Source organism: Bombina bombina, chromosome 7 (genome assembly GCF_027579735.1).
Source record: "Bombina bombina isolate aBomBom1 chromosome 7, aBomBom1.pri, whole genome shotgun sequence".
NCBI lineage: Eukaryota > Metazoa > Chordata > Amphibia > Anura > Bombinatoridae > Bombina > Bombina bombina.
In genome coordinates, this window is record NC_069505.1 from 444,641,416 (window position 1) to 444,666,439 (window position 25,024).

General features: G+C 40.6%; 2 protein-coding genes across 3 annotated transcripts in view; one reads left to right on the top strand and one right to left on the bottom strand.

Moving 5' to 3' along the window:
• The window catches only part of ST13 (ST13 Hsp70 interacting protein), a 79,010-nt gene extending 67,078 nt beyond the window's left edge, over positions 1 to 11,932 (bottom strand). For both annotated transcript variants that reach the window (XM_053721394.1, XM_053721393.1), the window contains exon 1: positions 11,777 to 11,932. In XM_053721394.1, the coding sequence (XP_053577369.1) occupies positions 11,777 to 11,886 (110 nt within the window). In that variant the 5' untranslated portion in view covers positions 11,887 to 11,932. The remainder of the gene's footprint in view (positions 1 to 11,776) is intronic.
• A 1,167-nt stretch (positions 11,933 to 13,099) lies between these two features.
• The window catches only part of XPNPEP3 (X-prolyl aminopeptidase 3), a 289,754-nt gene continuing 277,829 nt past the window's right edge, over positions 13,100 to 25,024 (top strand). Inside the window, exons 1-2 of the mRNA XM_053721392.1 lie at positions 13,100 to 13,983; positions 19,476 to 19,589. Of these exons, the coding sequence (XP_053577367.1) occupies positions 13,944 to 13,983; positions 19,476 to 19,589 (154 nt within the window). The 5' untranslated portion in view covers positions 13,100 to 13,943. The remainder of the gene's footprint in view (positions 13,984 to 19,475; positions 19,590 to 25,024) is intronic.

Sequence of the window (25,024 nt, forward strand, 5' to 3'; positions counted from 1 at the left end):
ATTCCTAAATGCCCAGGAAGTAGAGACTGACCTAATTGAATGAGCTGTAATCCTTTGAGGCGGAGTTCTACCCGACTCAACATAAGCATGATGAATCAAAGACTTTAACCATGATGCCAAAGAAATGGCAGAAGCCTTCTGACCTTTCCTAGAACCAGAAAAGATAACAAATAGACTAGAAGTCTTACGGAAATCTTTAGTAGCTTCAACATAATATTTCAAAGCTCTAACCACACCCAAAGAATGCAACGATCTTTCCTTAGAATTCTTAGGATTAGGACACAATGAAGGAACTACAATCTCTCTACTAATGTTGTTAGAATTCACAACCTTAAAATTTAAATGAAGTTCGCAAAACCACCTTATCCTGATGAAAAATTAGAAAAGGAGACTCACAAGAAAGAGCAGATAATTCAGAAACTCTTCTAGCAGAAGAGATGGCCAAAAGAAACAAAACTTTCCAAGAAAGTAATTTAATATCCAGCGAATGCATGGGTTCAAACGGAGGAGCTTGAAGAGCCCCCAGAACCAAATTCAAACTCCAAGGAGGAGAGATTGACTTAATAACAGGTTTTATACGAACCAAAGCCTGTACAAAACAATGAATATCAGGAAGATTAGCAATCTTTCTGTGAAAAAGAACAGAAAGAGCAGAGATTTGTCCTTTCAAGGAACTTGTAGACAAACCTTTATCCAAACCATCCTGAAGAAACTGTAAAATTCTAGGAATTCTAAAAGAATGCCAGGAAAAATGATGAGAAGAACACCAATAAATGTAAGTCTTCCAAACTCGATAATATATCTTCCTAGATACAGATTTACGAGCCTGTAACATAGTATTACAGAGTCAGAGAAACCTCTATGACTGAGAATCAAGCGTTCAATCTCCATACCTTCAAATTTAAGGATTTGAGATCCTGATGGAAAAAAGGACCTTGCGATAGAAGGTCTGGTCTTAACGGAAGAGTCTACGGGTGGCAAGTAGCCATCCGGACAAGATCCGCATACCAAAACCTGTGAGGCCATGCTGGAGCCACCAGCAGAACAGACTAACGCTCCTTTAGAATCTTGGAAATCACTCTTGGAAGCAGAACCAGAGGCGGAAAGATATAGGCAGGATGATACTTCCAAGGAAGTGACAATGCATCCACTGCTTCCGCCTGAGGATCCCTGGAAAGTTTCTTGTTTAGATGAGAAGCCATCAGATCTATTTCTGGAAGTCCCCACATTTGAACAATCTGAAGAAATACCTCTGGGTGAAGAGACCATTCGCCCGGATGTAATGTCTGGCGACTGAGATAATCCGCTTCCCAATTGTCTATACCTGGGATATGAACCGCAGAAATTAGACAGGAGCTGGATTCTGCCCAAACAAGTATTCGAGATACTTCTTTCATAGCTAGAGGACTGTGAGTCCCTCCTTGATGATTGACATATGCCACGGTTGTGACATTGTCCGTCTGAAAACAAATGAATGACTCTCTTTAGAAGAGGCCATGACTGAAGAGCTCTGAAAATTGCACGGAGTTCTAAAATGTTGATTGGTAATCTCGCCTCCTGAGATTCCCAAACCCCTTGAGCTGTCAGAGACCCCCATACAGCTCCCCAACCTGTCAGACTTGCATCTGTTGAGATCACAGTCCAGGTCGGAAGAACAAAAGAAGCCCCCTGAACTAAACGATGGTGGTCTGTCCACCACGTCAGAGAGTGTCGTACAATCTGTTTTAAAGATATTAATTGAGATATCTTTGTGTAATCCCTGCACCACTGGTTCAGCATACAGAGCTGAAGAGGTCGCATGTGAAAACGAGCAAAGGGGATCGCGTCCGATGCAGCAGTCATAAGACCTAGAATTTCCATGCATAAGGCTACCGAAGGGAATGATTGAGACTGAAGGTTTCGACAAGCTGAAACCAATTTCAGACGTCTTTTGTCCGTTAGCGACAGAGTCATGGACACTGAATCTATCTGGAAACCTAAAAAGGTTACCCTTGTCTGAGGAGTCAACGAACTCTTTGGTAAATTGATCCTGCAACCATGTTCTCGAAGAAACGATACAAGTTGATTCGTATGAGATTCTGCTAAAAGTGAAGACTGAGCAAGTACCAAGATATCGTCCAAATAAGGAAATACCACAATACCCTGTTCTCTGATTACAGATAGAAGGGCACCGAGAACCTTTGTAAAAATCCTTGGAGCTGTTGCTAGGCCAAACGGCAGAGCCACAAACTGGTAATGCTTGTCTAGGAAAGAGAATCTCAGAAACTGATAGTGATCTGGATGAATCGGAATATGCAGATATGCATCATGTAAATCTATTGTGGACATATAATGCCCTTGCTGAACAAAAGGCAGAATAGTCCTTATAGTTACCATTTTGAATGTTGGTATCCTTACATAACGATTCAATATTTTTAGATCCAGAACAGGTCTGAAGGAATTCTCCTTCTTTGGTACAATGAAGAGATTTGAGTAAAACCCCAGCCCCTGTTCCAGAACTGGAACAATTACTCCAGCCAACTCTAGATCTGAAACACATTTCAGAAATGCTTGAGCCTTCACTGGATTTATTGGGACACGGGAAAGAAAAAATCTTCTTGCAGGAGGCCTTATCTTGAAGCCTTTTCTGTATCCTTGTGATACAATGTTCTGAATCCAAAGATTGTGAATCGAATTGATTCAAATTTCTTTGAAAAAACGTAATCTGCCCCCTACCAGCTGTGCTGGAATGAGGGCCGCACCTTCATGTGGACTTGGGAGCTGGCTTTGGCTTTCTAAAGGGCTTGGATTTATTCCAGACTGGAGATGGTTTCCAAACTGAAACCGTTCCTGTAGGGGAAGGATCAGGCTTTTGTTCCTGTTTGTGACGAAAGGAACGAAAACGATTAGCAGACCTAAATTTACCTTTAGATTTTTTATCCTGTGGTAAAAAAGTTCCTTTCCCCCCCAGTAACAGTTGAAATAATAGAATCCAACTGTGAACCAAACAATTTATTACCTTGGAAAGAAAGGGAAAGCAAGGTTGACTTAGAAGACATATCAGCATTCCAAGTTTTAAGCCATAAAGCTCTTCTAGCTAAAATAGCTAGAGACATATACATGACATCAACCCTAATGATATCAAAGATGGCATCACAAATAAAAATTTTAGCATGTTGAAGAAGATTAACAATGCTATGAGTATTATGATCTGTTACTTGTTGTGCTAAGGTTTCTAACCAGAAAGTTGAAGCTGCAGCAACATCTGCCAAAGATATAGCAGGTCTAAGAAGATTACCTGAACATAAGTAAGCTTTTCTTAGAAAGGATTTTCCGATCTAAAGGATCCTTAAAGGAAGTACTATCTGCCGTAGGAATAGTAGTACGTTTAGCAAGAGTAGAGATAGCCCCATCAACTTTAGGGATTTTGTCCCAAAACTCTAATCTGTCAGATGGCACAGGATATAATTGTTTAAACCGTTTAGAAGGAGTAAATGAATTACCCAGATTATTCCATTCCCTGGAGATTACTTCAGAAATAGCATCAGGGACGGGAAAACCCCCCGGAATAACTGCAGGAGATTTAAAAACCGTATTCAAACGTTTAGATTTAGTAACAAGAGGACCAGAATCCTCTATTTCTAATGCAATTAAGACCTCTTTAAGTAAAGAACGAATAAATTCCATTTTAAATAAATAAAATTTATCAGTATCAATCTCTGAAACAGAATCCTCTGAACCAGAAAAATCAGTATCAGAAACAGAATGATGATGTTCGTTTAAAAAGTCATCTGAAACATGAGAAGCTTTAAAAGACCTTTTACGGTTACTGGAAGGAGGAACAACAGACATAGCCTTCTTAATAGATTTAGAAACAAAATCTCTTATGTTAACAGGAACACCCTGAATATTAGATGATGGAACAGCAACAGGTAATGGAACATTACTAAAGGAAATATTTTCTGCATTAACAAGTTTGTCATGACATTCATCACAAACAACAGCCGGAGAAACAGTTACCACAAGCTTACAACAAATACACTTAACTTTGGTAGATCCAGCATCAAGCAGTGATTTTCCAGAAGTGGCTTCTGATTCAGGGTCAACCTATGTAAAGCAAAATTGGTCAAATTCCTTAAATGACAGTTTCAGGAATGGGAAAAAATGCCAATGAATAAGCCTCTAGAAAACCAGAAGCAATAAGACTTAAATATTGTGGAGACAACAATGACGCTCAAATTTTTTTTTTTTAGCGCCAAAAAAGACGCCCACATTATTTGGCGCCTAAATGCTTTTGGCGCCAAAAATGACGCCACATCCGGTAACGCCGACATTTTTGGCGCAAAAACGTCAAAAAAAATTCGCAACTTCCGGTGACACGTATGACGCCGGAAATGACAATTTTTGCGCCAAGAAAGTCTGCGCCAAGAATGACGCAATAAAATGAAGCATTTTCAGCCCCCGCGAGCCTAACAGCCCACAGGAAAAAAAAATTTTAAGGTAAGAAAAAATTTATTTATTCATATGCATTATCCCAAATATGAAACTGACTGTCTGAAATAAGGAACGGTGAATACCCTGAATCAAGGCAAATAAATGTTTAACCCCTTAAGGACCAAGGCCATTTTTCAATTTCTTTCCCTGAAGGACCAGGGCTATTTTTAAATTTCTGCGGTGTTTGTGTTTAGATGTAATTTTCCTCTTACTCATTTATTGTACCCATACATATTATATACCGTTTTTCTCGCCATTAAATGGACTTTCTAAAGATACCATTATTTTCATCATATCTTATTTACTTTAAAAAAAAAAAAAATGATAAAATATTAGGAAAAAATGGAAAAAAACACACTTCTAACTTTGACCCCCACAATCTGTTACACATCTACAACCACCAAAAAACACCCATGCTAAATAGTTTCTAAATTTTGTCCTGAGTTTAGAAATACCCAATGTTTACATGTTTTGTTTTTTTTTGCAAGTTATAGGGCCATAAATAAAAGTAGCACTTTGCTATTTCCAAACCATTTTTTTTCAAAATTAGCGCTAGTTACATTGGGACACTGATATCTGTCAGGAATCCCTGATTAACCCTTGACATGTATATTTTTTTTTTAGAAGACATCCCAAAGTATTGATCTAGGTCCATTTTGGTATATTTCATGCCACCATTTCACCACCAAATGCAATCAAATAAAAAAAATTGTTCACTTTTTCCCAAATATTTTCACAAACTTTAGGTTTCTCACTGAAATTATTTACAAACAACTTGTGCAATTATGGAATAAATGGTTGTAAATGCTTCTCTGGGATCCCCTTTGTTCAAAAATAGCAGAAATATATGACTTTGGCGTTGCTTTTTGGTAATTAGAAGGCCGCTAAATGCAACTGCGCATCACACGTGTAGTATTATGCCCAGCAGTGAAGGGGTTAATTAGGGAGCATGTAGGGAGCATCTAGGGTTAATTTTAGCTGTAGTGTAGTAGACAACCCCAAGTATTGATCTAGGCCCATCTTGGTATATTTCATGCTACCATCTCACCGCTAAATGCGATCAAATTAAAAAAAACGTAAAATTTTTCACAATTTTAGGTTTCTCACTGAAATTATTTACAAACAACTTTTGCAAGTATGGCATAAATGATTGTAAATGCTTCTCTGGGATCCCCTTTGTTCAGAAATAGCAGACATATATGGCTTTGGCGTTGCTTTTTGGTAATTATAAGGCCGCTAAATGCCGCTGCGCACCACACGTGTATTATGCCCAGCAGTGCAGGGGTTAATTAGGTCATTTGTAGGGAGCTTGCAGGGTTAATTTTAGCGTAGAGATCAGCCTCCCACCCGACACATCACACCCCAGGATCCCTCCCAAATAGCTCTCTTCCCTCCCCCATCCCACAATTGTCCCCGCCATCTTAAGTACTGGCAGAAAATCTGCCAGTACTAAAATAAAAGGTATATTTAAAAAATTTTTTAAAAATTGTAAAGCATATTTACATATGCAGCTGTGTAGGATCCCCCCTTAGCCCCCAACCTCCCTGATCCCCCCCCCCCCCAAACAGCTCTCTAACCCTCTACCTTACTGGGAGCCAACTTGGGTACTGGCAGCTGTCTGCCAGTACCCTGTTTGCAAATACAAATGGGTTGTTTTTTTAGTTTTTTTTCCCCATTTTTTCTGTAGTGTAGCTCCCCCCCCCCACAGACAAATCCCCCACCCGCTCCCAGATCCCTTAGATTTATTTTGTTGGGGATTGTATCCCCCCTTACTGCCAGTCTTATATAATTATTTTGCTGTAGTGTAGCGGTTCCCACCCGCTCCCTCCCCGTGCACGCGCCCACCCACCGGCTCCCGTGCGCGCGCCCAACAACCCCGCCCCCGATCCCGCCCCCCTCTCTCTTCAATTTGTCACCGATGGCCGCCCACCCGCCTCCCACCCACCAACGATTGCGGCCATCGATGCCGGTGCAGAGAGGGCCACAGAGTGGCTCTCTCTGCATCGGATGGGGGTAAAATGTTATTGCAGGATGCCTCGATATCGAGGCATCACTGCAATAACCGTAAAGCGGCTGGAAGCGATCAGGATCGCTTCCAGCCGCTTTAATCCCCAAAGTCGTACAGGGTACGTCGCTGGTCTTTAAAGACCAGGTTGTGTGCGACGTACCCTGTACGACTCGTGTCGTTAAGGGGTTAAACACATATTTAGAACTTTATACAAAAGTGCCCAACCATAGCTTAGAGTGTCACAGAAAATAAGACTTACTTATCCCAGGACACTCATCTACATGTTGTAGAAAGCCAAACCAGTACTGAAACGATAATCAGCAGAGGTAATTATATATATATATATATATATATATATATATATATATATATATATATATATATATATAATATATCGTCAATCTCAAAAAGGGAGGTAAGAGATGAATCTCTACGACCGATAACAGAGAACCTATGAAATAGACCCCGTAGAAGGAGATCACTGCATTCAAATAGGCAATACTCTCCTCACATCCCTCTGACATTCACTGCACGCTGAGAGGAAAACCGGGCTCCAGCCTGCTGAGAAGCGCATATCAACGTAGAATCTAGCACAAACTTACTTCACCACCTCCATGGGAGGCAAAGTTTGTAAAACTGATTTGTGGGTGTGGTGAGGGGTGTATTTATAGGCATTTTTGAGGTTTGGGAAACTTTGCCCCTCCTGGTAGGAATGTATATCCCATACGTCACTAGCTCATGGACTCTTGCTAATTACATGAAAGAAATGGTTTATTTTTATTTTTAGTTAAAATTTGTTGGCACTTTAAATTACTGACTAGTCACATCAGGTTGTTTATGATGTCATAATTGTTAGGGGGTGGGACTGTTTGGCTATTTAAGAACTGCATGTTACATTCATTTTTATTGAGCCTGAGGAGGGGGTGTGAACCCCGAAACGTTACATTGAATTGAACTTTTGGAGTGTCTGCCCATTCTTTTCTACATACATATACACACACACGACAGGCACAAGCGCAGCAGGTATACACAGGTAGGTCAGTATATATACATATACACACGACAGGCATACACAGGTAGGTCAGTATATATACACACACACACGACAGGCACGAGCGCAGCAGCAGATATACACAGGTAGGTCAGTATATATACATACACACACACGACAGGCACGAGCGCAGCAGGTATACACAGGCAGGTCAGTATGTGTATGTGTGTGTGTGTATGTGTGTGTGTGTGTATGTGTGTGTGTGTATGTGTGTGTGTATGTGTGTGTGTGTATGTGTGTGTGTGTATATATGTGTGTGTATATATGTGTGTGTGTGTGTATATATGTGTGTGTGTGTGTATATATATGTGTGTGTGTGTGTATATATGTGTGTGTGTGTGTATATATGTGTGTGTGTGTGTATATATGTGTGTGTGTGTGTATATATGTGTGTGTGTGTGTATATATGTGTGTGTGTGTGTATATATGTGTGTGTGTGTGTATGTGTGTATATGTGTGTATGTACACACACACACACGTCAACACACACACGTCAGCACGCACGCACACACACGTCAGCACGCACGCACACACACGTCAGCACGCACGCACACACACGTCAGCACGCACGCACACGTCAGCACGCACGCACACGTCAGCACGCACACACACGTCAGCACGCACACACACGTCAGCACGCACACACACGTCAGCACGCACACACACGTCAGCACGCACACACACGTCAGCACGCACACACACGTCAGCAAGCACACACACGTCAGCAAGCACACACACGTCAGCAAGCACACACACGTCAGCAAGCACACACACGTCAGCACACACACGTCAGCACACACACGTCAGCACACACACGTCAGCACACACACGTCAGCACACACACACACGTCAGTACACACACACGTCAGTACACACACACGTCAGTACACACACACGTCAGTACACACACACGTCAGTACACACACACACGTCAGTACACACACACGTAGGTCAGTATACACACACACACACATAGGTCAGTATACACACACACAAGTAGGTCAGTATACACACACACACGTAGGTCAGTATACACACACACACACGTAGGTCAGTATACACACACACACGTAGGTCAGTATACACACACACACGTAGGTCAGTATACACACACACACGTAGGTCAGTATACACACACACACGTAGGTCAGTATACACACACACACGTAGGTCAGTATACACACACACACGTAGGTCAGTATACACACACACACGTAGGTCAGTATACACACACACACACGTAGGTCAGTATACACACACACACACGTAGGTCAGTATACACACACACACACGTAGGTCAGTATACACACACACACACGTAGGTCAGTATACACACACACACACGTAGGTCAGTATACACACACACACGTAGGTCAGTATACACACACACACGTAGGTCAGTATACACACACACACGTAGGTCAGTATACACACACACACGTAGGTCAGTATACACACACACACGTAGGTCAGTATACACACACACACGTAGGTCAGTATACACACACACACGTAGGTCAGTATACACACACACACGTAGGTCAGTATACACACACACACAAGTAGGTCAGTATACACACACACACACGTAGGTCAGTATACACACACACACACACGTAGGTCAGTATACACACACACACACACGGGCAGGCATACACAAGTAGGTCAGTATACACACACACACGGGCAGGCATACACAAGTAGGTCAGTATACACACACACGGGCAGGCATACACAAGTAGGTCAGTATACACACACACGGGCAGGCATACACAAGTAGGTCAGTATACACACACACGGGCAGGCATACACAAGTAGGTCGGTATACACACACACAAGTAGGTCGGTATACACACACACAAGTAGGTCGGTATACACACACACACACAAGTAGGTCGGTATACACACACACACACGTAGGTCGGTATACACACACACACACACAAGTAGGTCGGTACACACACACACACACACACACACAAGTAGGTCGGTATACACACACACACACACACACAAGTAGGTCGGTATACACACACACACACACACACACACAAGTAGGTCGGTATACACACACACACAAGTAGGTCGGTATACACACACACACAAGTAGGTCGGTATACACACACACACAAGTAGGTCGGTATACACACACACACACACACACACACAAGTAGGTCGGTATACACACACACACACACAAGTAGGTCGGTATACACACACACACACAAGTAGGTCGGTATACACACACACACACACACACACAAGTAGGTCGGTATACACACACACACACAGGTCGGTATACACACACACACACACACACGTCGGTATACACACACACACACACACACACACAAGTAGGTCGGTATACACACACACACGTAGGTCGGTATACACACACACACACAAGTAGGTCGGTATACACACACACACACAAGTAGGTCGGTATACACACACACACAAGTAGGTCGGTATACACACACACACACACACACAAGTAGGTCGGTATACACACACACACACAAGTAGGTCGGTATACACACACACACACAAGTAGGTCGGTATACACACACACACACACACAAGTAGGTCGGTATACACACACACACACACACACACAAGTAGGTCGGTATACACACACACACACACACAAGTAGGTCGGTATACACACACACAAGTAGGTCGGTATACACACACAAGTAGGTCAGTATACACACACGTGTAGGTCAGTATATACACACACACACACACACAAGTAGGTCAGTATACACACACACACAAGTAGGTCAGTATACACACACACACAAGTAGGTCAGTATACACACACACACACACAAGTAGGTCAGTATACACACACACAAGTAGGTCAGTATACACACACACAAGTAGGTCAGTATACACACACACAAGTAGGTCAGTATACACACACACAAGTAGGTCAGTATACACACACACACAAGTAGGTCAGTATACACACACACAAGTAGGTCAGTATACACACACGGGCAGGCATACACAAGTAGGTCGGTATACACACACGGGCAGGCATACACACGTAGGTCGGCATACACACGTAGGTCGGCATACACACGTAGGTCGGCATACACACGTAGGTCGGCATACACACGTAGGTCGGCATACACACACAAGTAGGTCAGTATACACACACAAGTAGGTCAGTATACACACGGGCAGGCATACACAAGTAGGTCAGTATACACACACACACGGGCAGGCATACACAAGTAGGTCAGTATACACACACACGGGCAGGCATACACAAGTAGGTCAGTATATACACACACACGGGCAGGCATACACAAGTAGGTCAGTATACACACACACACGGGCAGGCATACACAAGTAGGTCAGTATACACACACGGGCAGGCATACACAAGTAGGTCAGTATACACACACGGGCAGGCATACACAAGTAGGTCAGTATACACACACGGGCAGGCATACACAAGTAGGTCAGTATACACACACACGGGCAGGCATACACAAGTAGGTCAGTATATACACACACACGGGCAGGCATACACAAGTAGGTCAGTATATACACACACACGGGCAGGCATACACAAGTAGGTCAGTATATACACACACACAGGCAGGCATACACAAGTAGGTCAGTATATACACACACACAGGCAGGCATACACAAGTAGGTCAGTATATACACACACACGGGCAGGCAAACACAAGTAGGTCAGTATACACACACACGGGCAGGCATACACAAGTAAGTCAGTATACACACACACGGGCAGGCATACACAAGTAAGTCAGTATACACACACACACGGGCAGGCATACACAAGTAAGTCAGTATATACACACACGCGGGCAGGCATACACAAGTAGGTCAGTATATACACACACACGGGCAGGCATACACAAGTAGGTCAGTATATACACACACACGGGCAGGCATACACAAGTAGGTCAGTATATACACACACACAAGTAGGTCAGTATATACACACACACAGGCAGGCATACACAAGTAGGTCAGTATATACACACACACGGGCAGGCATACACAAGTAGGTCAGTATATACACATGAGACGGACACAGCAGGGATACACAAGTAGGTCAGTATATACACATGAGACGGACACAGCAGGGATACACAAGTAGGTCAGTATATACACATGAGACGGACACAGCAGGGATACACAAGTAGGTCAGCATATACACATGAGACGGGCACAGCAGTCATACACAAGTAGGTCAGCACCTGAGCAGCCATTCCCGGAAGAAGCTGAGCTCCGGTAAGTGCAGTACCCCGGGCTGGGCCTGACACAACCGCACGAACTCCTGCAGCTCCGCCACCTTCCTGCTATCCATGGCGCGTGTGTGAGCGCTTCCTGAGCAGGGGCGGGGTCACAGCTATGGTGGGCGGGACTAACAAAGGAAATATGTCATTTTACTGAGCCCGGGGACTTTTGTACGGGAGCCGCCATCTTACTGCACCCAGCGCTATACTGACCATTAAATTCAACGTTACAACTATTATAGGGTGCAAACTACATTTATATACGCGGGGTGCGCCCTTTTTATCTGCTTAGTGAAACACAGGTTTAAGTAAAGTAGTCACGTGAGTACTTACATAGGTGATATATAGTCATATGAGTACTTACATAGGTGATATATAGTCACATGAGTACTTACATAGGTGATATGTAGTTACATGAGTACTTACATAGGTGATATATAGTCCCATGAGTACTTACATAGGTGATATGTAGTAACATGAATACTTACATAGGTGATATATAGTCACGTTAGTACTTACATAGGTGATATATAGTCACATGAGTACTTACATAGGTGATATGTAGTCACATGAATACTTACATAGGTGATATATAGTCACATAAGTACATGGGTGATATGTAGTCACATGAGTACTTACGTAGGTGATATATTGTCATATGAGTACTTACATAGGTGATATCGTCACACGAGTACTTACATAGGTGATATGTAGTCACATGAGTACTTACATAGGTGATATATAGTCACATGAGTACTTACATAGGTGATATATAGTCACATAAGTACTTACATAGGTGATATATAGTCATGAGTACTTACATAGATGATATGTAGTCACATGAGTACTTACATAGGTGATATATAGTCACATGAGTACTTACATAGGTGATATATAGTCATGAGTACTTACATAGGTTATATGTAGTCATATGAGTACTTACATAGGTGATATGTAGTCACATGAATACTTACATAGGTGATATATAGTCACATAAGTACATGGGTGATATGTAATCACATGAGTACTTACGTAGGTGATATATTGTCATATGAGTACTTACATAGGTGATATCGTCACACGAGTACTTACATAGGTGATATGTAGTCACATGAGTACTTACATAGGTGATATATAGTCACATGAGTACTTACATAGGTGATATATAGTCACATAAGTACTTACATAGGTGATATATAGTCATGAGTACTTACATAGATTATATGTAGTCACATGAGTACTTACATAGGTGATATATAGTCACATGAGTACTTACATAGGTGATATATAGTCACATAAGTACTTACATAGGTGATATATAGTCATGAGTACTTACATAGATTATATGTAGTCACATGAGTACTTACATAGGTGATATATAGTCACATGAGTACTTACATAGGTGATATATAGTCATGAGTACTTACATAGGTTATATGTAGTCATATGAGTACTTACATAGGTGATATGTAGTCACATGAGTACTTACATAGGTGATAGTCACATGAATACTTACATAGGTGATATATAGTCATATGAGTACTTACAAAGGTGATATGTAGTCATATGAGTACTTACGTAGGTGATATAAGTACAAATATATAAGTAATAATGAAGCAAGGAGCAGATCACTTGACTGGTGGGATTTAAGGGTTATGTAACACATTGTTTTCTAACATGATTGAGATAAAGCAGCAATTTTATACAACTTTTCTAATTTACGCCTATTATGAATTTTTTTCGTACTCTTGGTATCTTTATATAAAATTGCTGCTATATATGAAGCATGAAAGAAAAAATGTGCGTTTCATTTTGTATGAATGGCTGAGAGGCCAGCGATGATTGGCGGATCAGGTCACGTGAATACACCACCTGACTGTATTATGGCGCTGTGACCGTGAGCATGATGTGGAGGCCACTTGCTCGGTTTAGCACTCCAGTAACACGTGGCTCTCGCCGTAACGTTACCGGCCGCGCCAGCACACCGGAAGTTAATGCGGTGAAGGTCCTTTTTTTCAGGCATAGCATTGACGGCTATTTGTGACGTCATTAACACGCGACTGTTTTTTTCCTGGTTCCCTAAGTTGAAACTGTTTGTTCCGTTACTTGTCATTTGTTTTTCTGCAACATGTGGCGCTCGCGCGGAGCCTTGATGGGACACGTGACAGGTAAGGTGCCCGAGTATTAGTACATCCTGCTGGTACTGATAGTGTGTGTGTAGTACTGATACTGATATAGTGTATGTGTGTGTAGTACTGATATAGTGTGTGTGTGTAGTACTGATATAGTGTGTGTGTAGTACTGATATAGTGTGTGTGTGTAGTACTGATATAGTGTGTGTGTGTGTAGTACTGATATAGTGTGTGTGTGTAGTACTGATATAGTGTGTGTGTAGTACTGATATAGTGTGTGTGTGTAGTACTGATATAGTGTGTGTGTAGTACTGATATAGTGTGTGTGTGTAGTACTGATATAGTGTGTGTAGTACTGATATAGTGTGTGTGTGTGTGTAGTACTGATATAGTGTGTGTGTGTGTGTAGTACTGATATAGTGTGTGTGTGTGTGTAGTACTGATATAGTGTGTGTGTAGTACTGATATAGTGTGTGTAGTACTGATATAGTGTGTGTAGTACTGATATAGTGTGTGTAGTACTGATATAGTGTGTGTAGTACTGATATAGTGTGTGTGTGTGTGTGTGTGTAGTACTGATATAGTGTGTGTGTGTGTGTAGTACTGATATAGTGTGTGTAGTACTGATATAGTGTGTGTAGTACTGATATAGTGTGTGTAGTACTGATATAGTGTGTGTAGTACTGATATAGTGTGTGTAGTACTGATATAGTGTGTGTAGTACTGATATAGTGTGTGTAGTACTGATATAGTGTGTGTAGTACTGATATATAGTGTGTGTGTGTAGTACTGATATAGTGTGTGTGTGTGTGTGTGTAGTACTGATATAGTGTGTGTGTGTGTGTGTGTAGTACTGATATAGTGTGTGTAGTACTGATATAGTGTGTGTAGTACTGATATAGTGTGTGTGTGTAGTACTGATATAGTGTGTGTGTGTGTGTGTAGTACTGATATAGTGTGTGTGTGTGTGTGTAGTACTGATATAGTGTGTGTGTGTGTGTGTAGTACTGATATAGTGTGGTGACTGTATGTGGTACTGATATAACATACTACATAGTAGATGAGGTTGAAAAAAGACCGAAGTCCATAGAGTTCAACCTATACAAATCTAAAATATATACAAAAAGCTCCAGTTAAGCTTAAATAATCCCACTAGAAGGTGACCCATTTAACACTAGCAATCATATCCATGAATTTTGTTTATAGACAGAAATGTATCCAAATAATTTTTAAATGTATCTAGGGTATTGGCATTCACTACCTCCTTTGGTAATGAGTTCCACAATTTTATTGCTTTACAGTGAAAAAACGTTTCCGTTGCAGGAGATTAAATCTCCTTTCCTCCAACCTTAAATTGAGACCTCTGGTCACAAACAATTTTCTTGGAATAAACAGAGCTTCTGCCATCGCTGTATATGGGTCTTGAATATATTTATATAAAATAATCATGTCACCTCTTAATCACCTTTTTTCTAAAGAAAACAGACCCAGTTTGGCTAGCCTCTCGTCATAGCTTAAATTCTCCAATCCCCTTATTAGCTTTATGGCCCTTCTCTGAACTTTTTATAGTACTGCAGTATCTTTTTTTGCGATCGGTCCCCAGAACTGCACTCCATACTCAAGGTGAGGTCTTACCAGGGATTTATATAGTTACAGAATTATGCTTTCCTCCCTTGAATCAATGCCACTTTTAATACATGCTAGTATCTTATTAGCCTTTGAAGCCGCTGCCCTGCATTGTGCACCCATCTTTAGCTTGTTATCTATTACTACTCCCAAATCCCTTTCCTCCTCTGTTTGGCTAAGTCTTGTCCCATTTAAATAATACTGAAAAAGGGTGTGTGTACAAGCGCTAAGGTAATCCCCAAGCTGTATCCAAACAGAGATCCTAACCAACCTCCAAAAAATATGCACAAGTAGTAAGAAGTGAATACAGCGCCAACAAGAGGCCAAGGGATAAATATACTCACATAGAGATAAAAGAAGATTATTTAATGAACCATGTTAAAAAGCATCAGTAATAAAAGACTATATATAAAAAATGTAAAAAGCACATATAAATAAAATTACAAATACAGGAATATTTTACAGAAGCGGCTCAAAGGGCCAAAGCTGATAATTACAATAAAAACAGAGGTAATAACAGGTGATCAGTGTGAGTGGTACACCAGAATAAGAGTGTATACTAATAAAACAGAATTAGCCTAAGTACAACTGTAGCAAGTGCATCAAGCAAAAAACTAATAAACAATAATACAAACAATAGTGTTCAAAATTAGTGTTAGAAAAATAGTGTTCCAAAAAATAGAAAAATGCACTGCAGTGCAAAAAAAGGGGGGTAGCAAAATAATTGTATAGATACAATCAAATAGTGAGTGAGTGCAAATGGATATAAAAATGCTAGCTACTTAATCCAGTGAGGTTGAGATATAATTAAATAAAATACACAATATGCAATAACATAAAAAATAAAATATAAAATATAATCCAAAAAAGTTTTCAAAAAGTTGATCAACAAATGTTAGTGAAGAACAAAAATAAGTCAATCAAAACTAAAAAATGGGTGATGAAAAGCAAGGTGAAAGTGAGGAAATTGAGTCCTTCCAATGTTAGTTACTTTAACAGATCCAAATTCCTGAGTGTGGTTGCTGAAGTAGCTGATTGGATCCTAGCACCTGTCAGCTGCTCCTATGGTATCCTAAAAAGTGTCCCTGTAAAAAAAGAAATTCACAACATAGTGTATCCAATATGAGAATGAAGTAAAGATTAAAGTAATGCTTACCACATTACTTTGCTTACCAAAGTAATGTGGTAAGCATTACTTTAATCTTTACTTCATTCTCATATTGGATACACTATGTTGTGAATTTCTTTTTTTACAGGGACACTTTTTAGGATACCATAGGAGCAGCTGACAGGTGCTAGGATCCAATCAGCTACTTCAGCAACCACACTCAGGAATTTGGATCTGTTAAAGTAACTAACATTGGAAGGAATCAATTTCCTCACTTTCACCTTGCTTTTCATCACCCATTTTTTCCATTTTTTAGTTTTGATTGATTTATTTTTGTTCTTCACTAACATTTGTTGATCAACTTTTTGAAAACTTTTTTGGATTATATTTTATATTTTATTTTTTATGTTATTGCATATTGTGTATTTTATTTAATTATATCTCAACCTCACTGGATTAAGTAGCTAGCATTTTTATATCCATTTGCACTCACTCACTCACTATTTGATTGTATCTATACAATTATTTTGCTACCCCCCTTTTTTTGCACTGCAGTGCATTTTTCTATTTTTTGGAACACTATTTTTCTAACACTAATTTTGAACACTATTGTTTGTATTATTGTTTATTAGTTTTTTGCTTGATGCACTTGCTACAGTTGTACTTAGGCTAATTCTGTTTTATTAGTATACACTCTTATTCTGGTGTACCACTCACACTGATCACCTGTTATTACCTCTGTTTTTATTGTAATTATCAGCTTTGGCCCTTTGAGCCGCTTCTGTAAGATATTCCTGTATTTGTAATTTTATTTATATGTGCTTTTTACATTTTTTATATATAGTCTTTTATTACTGATGCTTTTTAACATGGTTCATTAAATAATCTTCTTTTATCTCTATGTGAGTATATTTATCCCTTGGCCATTTAAATAATACGTTGCCTGCTTATTTTTATTTCCAAAATGTAGAATCTTGCATTTTCCCGTATTAAATCTCATTTTCCATTTACTTGCCCATAATTCTAATTTTTGCAGGTCCCTTTGTAACGAAAGTTCATCCTGCTCTGACCTAATGACCTTACTTAACTTAGTTTAATCTGCAAAAATAGAGATGTCACTATTTAATCCTTGCTCCAAGTCATTTATAAAAATATTAAAAAGAATAGGGCCCAGTACTGATCCCTGGGGGACTCCACTGATTACCTTTGTCCAATCTGAGTATGATCCATTTACTACTACTCATTGCTCCTTATCTTTTATCCAGTTATTTATCCATGCGCTAACATTTTCAGCTATTCCCAGTGCATTAATTTAATGTGTAGTACTGATATAGTGTGTGTGTGTAGTACTAATATAGTGTGTGTGTAGTACTAATATAGTGTGTGTGTAAAGTACTGATATGGGCTCTCACTCTTGTCGCCTTACTGTACATGTGATCTGTTCCTCTCCTGCTCTGTGCCCCCTGCTGGGGATACGAGTGTATCTCTCTCTTCTCTTTTCTTCCCTCTTTTCTTCCCTCTTTTCTTCCCTCTTTTCTTCCCTCTCGTCCCCTTATTGTACGGAACACACGCACACTCTTGTCCCCTTACAAGACACACACACACTCTTGTCCCCTTACAAGACACACACACACTCTTGTCCCCTTACAAGACACACACACACTCTTGTCCCCTTACTGTACATGTGACCTGTTCCTCTCCTGCTCGGCGCCCCCTTCTGGGGATAGGAGTGTACGACACACTCACACACACCCTTTTCCCCTTACTGTACATGTGATCTGTACCTCTCCTGCTCAGCACCCCCTGCTGGGGATACAAGTGTACGACACACACACACACTCGTCCCCTTACACACACACACACACACACTCGTCCCCTTACACACACACACACACACACTTGTCCCCTTACACGACACACACACATTCTCTTGTCCCCTTACTGTACATGTGATCTGTGGCCCCTGCTGGGAATATGGGTGTACCACACACATGACACACACACACTCTTGTCCCCTTACAAGACACACACACACCTTCCTGTCCCCTTACTGTACACTGCTCTGCAGCCCCTGCTGGGGATACGAGTGTACGACACTCACACACACTCTCTTTTCCCCTTACTGTACATGTGATCTTTTCCTCTCCTGCTTGGCGCCCCGTGCTGGGGATAGGAGTGTATGACATGCTCACACACACTCTCTTGTCCCCTTACTGTACATGTGATCTGACCTGCGCCCCCTGCTGGGGATAGGAGTGTACGGCACGCTCACACACGCACTCTTCTCCCCTTACTGTACATGTGATCTGTTCCTCATCTGCTCTGCGCCCCCTGCTGGGGATAAGAGTGTAACGCACTCACACACACACTTACTCACGTCCCCTTACTGTACATGTGATCTGTTCCTCGCCTGCTCAGCACCCCCTGCTGGGGATACCAGTGTATGACACACAAACACACACACTCTCTTTTCCCCTTACTGTACATGTGATCTTTTCCTCTCCTGCTTGGCGCCCCGTGCTGGGGATAGGAGTGTATGACATGCTCACACACACACTCTTTACCCCTTACTGTACATGTGATCTGTCTGCTCTCGCACACACTCTTGTCCCCTTACTGTACATGTGATCTGCTCAGCGCCCCCTGCTGGGGATACGAATGTACGGCGCGCTCACACACACACTCTTGTCCCCTTACTGTACATGTGATCTGTACCTCTCCTGCTCTGCACCCACTGCTGGAGATATGAGTGTATGGAGTGCTTTCACACACTCTCCTTTTGTTCTCTTTGCAGTTTGTGTTTCCTGCATGAGACGCAGATTTTCAGTAAAACCTAAGGTCCTTGATCTTCCAAAGCGATACCTTGGTCAACCCAGCCCATTTACCCACCCACACCTTCTGAAGCCAGGTAAGTATACTAGTGGCTGACGTCTGTACCAGGCCGTAGGTTTCACACCTCTCTATTGCTATATGTAGTTCCTCAGCACTGGATGCGCAAACATTCAGACTACAAATAAACACTTGTCACCAATATGTGGCACAGAAAACTAAGACAAGGTCTGGAGCATTATAGCTGCTTATCAGAGGCACGGCCATGCTCTCAGGGAAGGAACAGTAAGTAGTAAGTATGTTAAATGCATAGAATCCGAAATGCCAGTGCTTAAACACGAAATAAATGTTAGATAGAATTAAGCAGTCTGGCAATAACATGTAGATGTATATTTAAAGTTTCATTGGCTGTTTTAAATAAGTGTAAAGTTTTAGTATCTTTAACACAATGGGAGCTGCCATGTTGTAACTTAGGTTACATTCTCTGCTGTGGCCAATTAGGGACAGTTATCGGTCACTAGAGTGTGTGAACTGAAAAAAATCACAATTTCAGAATGGTATTAGTGGAAAAGGGGACAAAATAAGTAATGAAAGTATATTGCAGAGTTTTTTTTTTAATATAACCGATTTATCATTTTATATTACCATCTCAAAGTGTTCAACGTCCTTTTTTGAATAATGCTATAAACGGTAGCGCCGGCACCTAGTGAGGCTGTAAACGGTAGCGCAGTGCATGGAAATAGTATTATAACATTAAATTACTGTTGGGAAATTCAACTCCTGGCCACCAGGAGGAGGCAAAGACACCCCAGCAAAGCTTAAAGGGACACTGAACCCAAATTTTTTCTTTTGTAATTCAGAAAGAGCACACAATTTTAAGCAACTTTCTAATTTACTCCTATTATCAATTTTTCTTCGTTCTCTTGCTATCATTATTTGAAAAAGAAGGCATCTAAGCTTTTTTTTGGTTTCAGTACTCTGGACAGCTCTTTTTTATTGGTGGATGAATTTATCCACCAATCAGCAAGGACAACCCAGGTTGTTCACCAAAAATGGGCCGGCATCTAAACTTACATTCTTGCATTTCAAATAAAGATACCAAGAGAATGAAGAAAATTTGATAATAGGAGTAAATTAGAAAGTTGCTTAAAATTTCATGCTCAATCTGAATCACGAAAGAAAAATTTTGGGTACAGTGTCCCTTTAAGTATCATTCCCCTTCCCATACTCCCCAGTCATTCTTTGCCTCTGTAACAAGGAGGAAGCGAAGATGGTGCTCTGAAGAAAAGATTAACTAAGCCCTTTAATGGGTAGCTTCCCTTCAAGTAGGACTGGGGTAATGCTGTGTCCATGTAATCCTCTTTAGAAAGAGTATTGGTAGCTGTTAGCTGCTGGAGGTCGCAGGGAGGCTTCTCTGTTTTCTCTCCAGCAAATCTTTGCTAACGCCCACCCGGCAACCAGGGTTAGTTACTCTGATTTCCTTCTACTTTAGGTCCCTGTCAGAAGTCTGGATGAAGCTGGCAAACCTGGAAGTCTTTGTCTGCCCCACAGCAGAGGCTCCAAGGTAAGTGCTCTTTTCCTTCACAGGTTGGAAGGCACAAGACACCTAGAGAGTTTAAAGATCTCTCCATTATTTCCTTCTGGTGCCTGGGGACTTATAACTCAGGGCAGTTATATTTATTGGGCACTGCTAATACTTCAGCTGGATACTTTATGTGCATAGTATCAGTGTTTGGGACTAAACTTGTCAGGGCATGGGCTCTTTTGTGTTGGCAATTTTACAACCTTTTATTAATTTTAAAGTAAAATCATGCTTTTTGTGGAACAGTTTGAAGCCGGATTGAAGATTATAACGCTTTTTTACTTTATGGGGAGTTTTTTCTGTCAGAGAAGACTCAGCGAGTTTTTTGCGCTCTTCTGAGTTGCGTCTCACTTTTCCTGGTTCGGTCACGTGACCAACCACGCAGCTCTTTTCTTCGAACAGAGAAGTGGGGAGAGCAGCGATCAAAAGTTTGTTGGGCTTTCTTGGAGGTGGTGAGTTGCTCCAGCATCTGTTGGGGACATAGAGGTGCCGCTTTTTTGTTCTATTTACATTTTAGTTACGGATTCTGTTTGTTTATTTGATTCAGTCTTTTTTATACTTAATCTCAGTTCTGGATTTCTCTACTATCTATGTCAGTAATATTGCAGAATTTTACACCATAGTGGCACAAATGCTGCTTTAGGTACTATCTTAGCCACTATTTATAACAGAAAAAGATTTTAAAGTCATATTTTCCTTTTTTTTTCTCTGGGGAATTAATTTACTCCAGTATGGAGGACACTAAGGATAAGGGTTCAGATTTATCTTTACATTTTGACAAACGTATATATTGTGAAGAATCCCATGTGATCCCCCTGCTCAATTGTGTTCCACATGCTTGGCTTCCATGCTGCAGAAAAAAAATGTGATCTGTTGGTTCCAAAAAACATTAACCCCTCAGAGCTTTCTACCACTCAGGACTCTGTTGCCCTTGACATGACTTAACTTTTTCCTCAGTCCCCGTCCCTAGTAATTACACTAGCAGTGCCCTGCGGCTCAGCCTCTTTCTAGGGGAGTATTTTTACCAGTTTTAGCTGCACTGAGTTCCTTACCTATTGCAGGTCATAGGAAGAGAGAGACTAAACATGTTTCCTCTCAAACCAAGGCTGCTTTAGTCAGTTTATCTTAATTATCTTTGTTTATTTCTTAAAGGGACACTGAACCCAAATTTTTTCTTTCATGATTCAGATAGAGCATACAATTTTAAGCAACTTTCTAATGTACGCATATTATCAAATGTTCTTCATTCTCTTGGTATCTTTATTTGAAAAGCAAGAATGTAAGTTTAGATGCCGGACCATTTTTGTTAAACAACCTGGGTTGTTCTTGCTGATTGGTGGATAAATTCACCCACCAATAAACAAGTGCTTTCCATGGTGCTGAACCAAAAATTGACTGTCTCTTTAGCTTAGATGCCTTCTTTTTCAAATAAATATATCAAGAGAACAAAGAAAAATTGATGAGTAAAATAGAAAGTTGCTTAACATTGCATGCTCTATCTGAATCACAAAAAAATAAAATTTGGGTTCAGTGTCCCTTTAAGGAGGTACTAGCTACAATGGATGTCTCGGAGCCCACAAAGTCACTAAGCTGGACAGGGTCTTTGATGTCAAACCTAAATCTCTGGAAGTTTTTCTAGTTCCAGCCTGTATGTCTGACATTTCTAAAGAATGGGAGAAACCGGGTATCCCTTTTTCCCCATCTCAAGGTTTGTTTTTTGTTTTAAAAGTATTTTATTGAAAGTTATTAAGCAGTACAAAAAAGCAAACAATTCTATATAGCAATACAGATAACTAAGTACATGTCACATTAACATTTTAGTACCAGAAGTCACGTAAAATATGTAGATTGTCCGTTAGTACAGATAAAGTTCATATTTAACAGGCGAGATATCTTGCCTTCAAGCTCTGCATAGGACTTAACGTTTGTTGCAGGTTTATGGAACAAAGGAAAGGAAGGTGATGTGACCTGACGTGATTAAATAGTTAAAATGATATGCTTGTAACAAACATTATAAACAATTGAAATAAAAAAATAAAAAAAAGAAAGAGGGCGTCCAGTGACCTTACACATGTTAATGTATTGGGTTATTATCAGTAGAGGGCACAATAGCCCTGCTGTAGTGTGCATTGTGGGGACGTAGAGTTTTATACTATGTTACGTGTTTTTAATGGCATTCTATCTCATAATCATTTTGTGAATTCCCGTCCTGTAGAAATGGTATCTTTCCAGGGCGAGCAAAGAGTCTACCTGTGAAATTGGGTATTTCTTGTGATTTCCACCTTTTTGTGGTATTGCGATCTTAGCACTATTAATCATGATGTACAACAGTAATATTTTAGCCTGGTCTTTGAGGTTTAGTGGTTTGTGAAAAAGTAGGATGCTCGGATTCATTGGGATTTGACAGGAGAGTGTTTTTGTTCATGTATGTTATGTTTTCCCAGTATGTTCCTAATTTATTACAGGACCACCAGATATGTATAAGATCAGCTTTCTCGTTACACTTACCACTAGTGTGTTTGTAGTCTCAGAGGGGTTAGGTACCATCTGGATAAGAACTTATAGTTCATCTTCTGAATCTTGGCTGAAACCGAGGGTTTTTTGTGGTGGGTAAAGATTTGTGTCCATTCTTTGGTAGTTATGTCAAGTCCTAAATCCATTCCATTTGTGGTTATAGGAAGGGAGGGAGTCTGCCCCTGTATCGGACAGAAGCCTATAGAAGGAAGAGATAGTGTGTTGTAATGAGCATAGGGTTTCAAATGCTGTTAGGGGTTGGGTGATGTGAAAGTTGCATATGTATGAACCATGAAGGGGGATCCATTCTTCCCTTTCTAGTATTTTTTGTCTCTGTTACTTTTCCCTCCTCAAGGACATTTTTGTGTGTGTGTGTGTGGGAAGCTGGGGTGAGTATCCCAAAGTATCCTTAAGAGGTGGGAGGAACGGGAGTTCAGGGTTGTTTATTAGTAGAGTTAATGGGGAGGGTCTTGAGGAAATCTGCTTGTTGCTAATAGTTTGTCCCATTGGAAAAAGAGTTCAGTGAAAAGAGGGTAGTTCTGTATGGTTTTAGGTCTATGGGAGGGGTGAAGCCATCCTAACCATCCTACATTGGGTATGTGGATTGGCTCTCTGTCCACCTGTTGTTGTTTGTTAGCTGAATTATGACTCAAGTCTATTATTCTCTGTATTATTGTTGTAATTCTGTATCTTGCTATTTCAGGGACGTCTAACCCTCCTCTGTCTCTGGTTAGGTACAGGGTTTTTTGGGGGACTCTCGGCCTCGTATTGCCCTATATGAATTGTTCTATATTTCTTTGTAGTTGGATTATGAAGTCTCTTGGTAGTGGGATTGGCAGGGTTTGTAGGAGATATAAGATACGGGGTAATATGTTCATCTTAATCACATGGATTCTACCAAACCACAAGAGTGCTTTGTATTTCCAGCAGGATAAATCCCTAATCCATGTTATTTTGCATAAGTTTAAAATTGGCTGAAAACAAATCTTGCATGTCTTTGGTCAGTAATATCCCTAGGTATTTTAGATGTGTGGATTGAAGGCGTAGGGGACATGTTCTCTTCAGATCTTCAATGATATGGGTCGGGGTGTTTATGTTTAATATCTGATTTATTTTTAGGTGGAAGTTTAAAAGTTTTCCGTATTCTGTGATGGTATGTAGCAGTTGGTGTAGTGATTTTTCTATGTCCGTAATTGTGAGCAGAATGTCGCCCGCGTACATTGCCAACTTGTATTCTGAGCTCGATGTAGAGATACCTTTTATATGAGGGTTAGTTCTAATTTTGTGGGCCAGTATTTTTATGGATAATGCGAAAAGAATGGGTGACGGAGGACAAATCCTTGTCGGGTGCCACTCTTGATGTGAAAGGGTTCTGAGAGGTATGTGTACATTTTTTTTTGTAATATTTTGCACCGTAT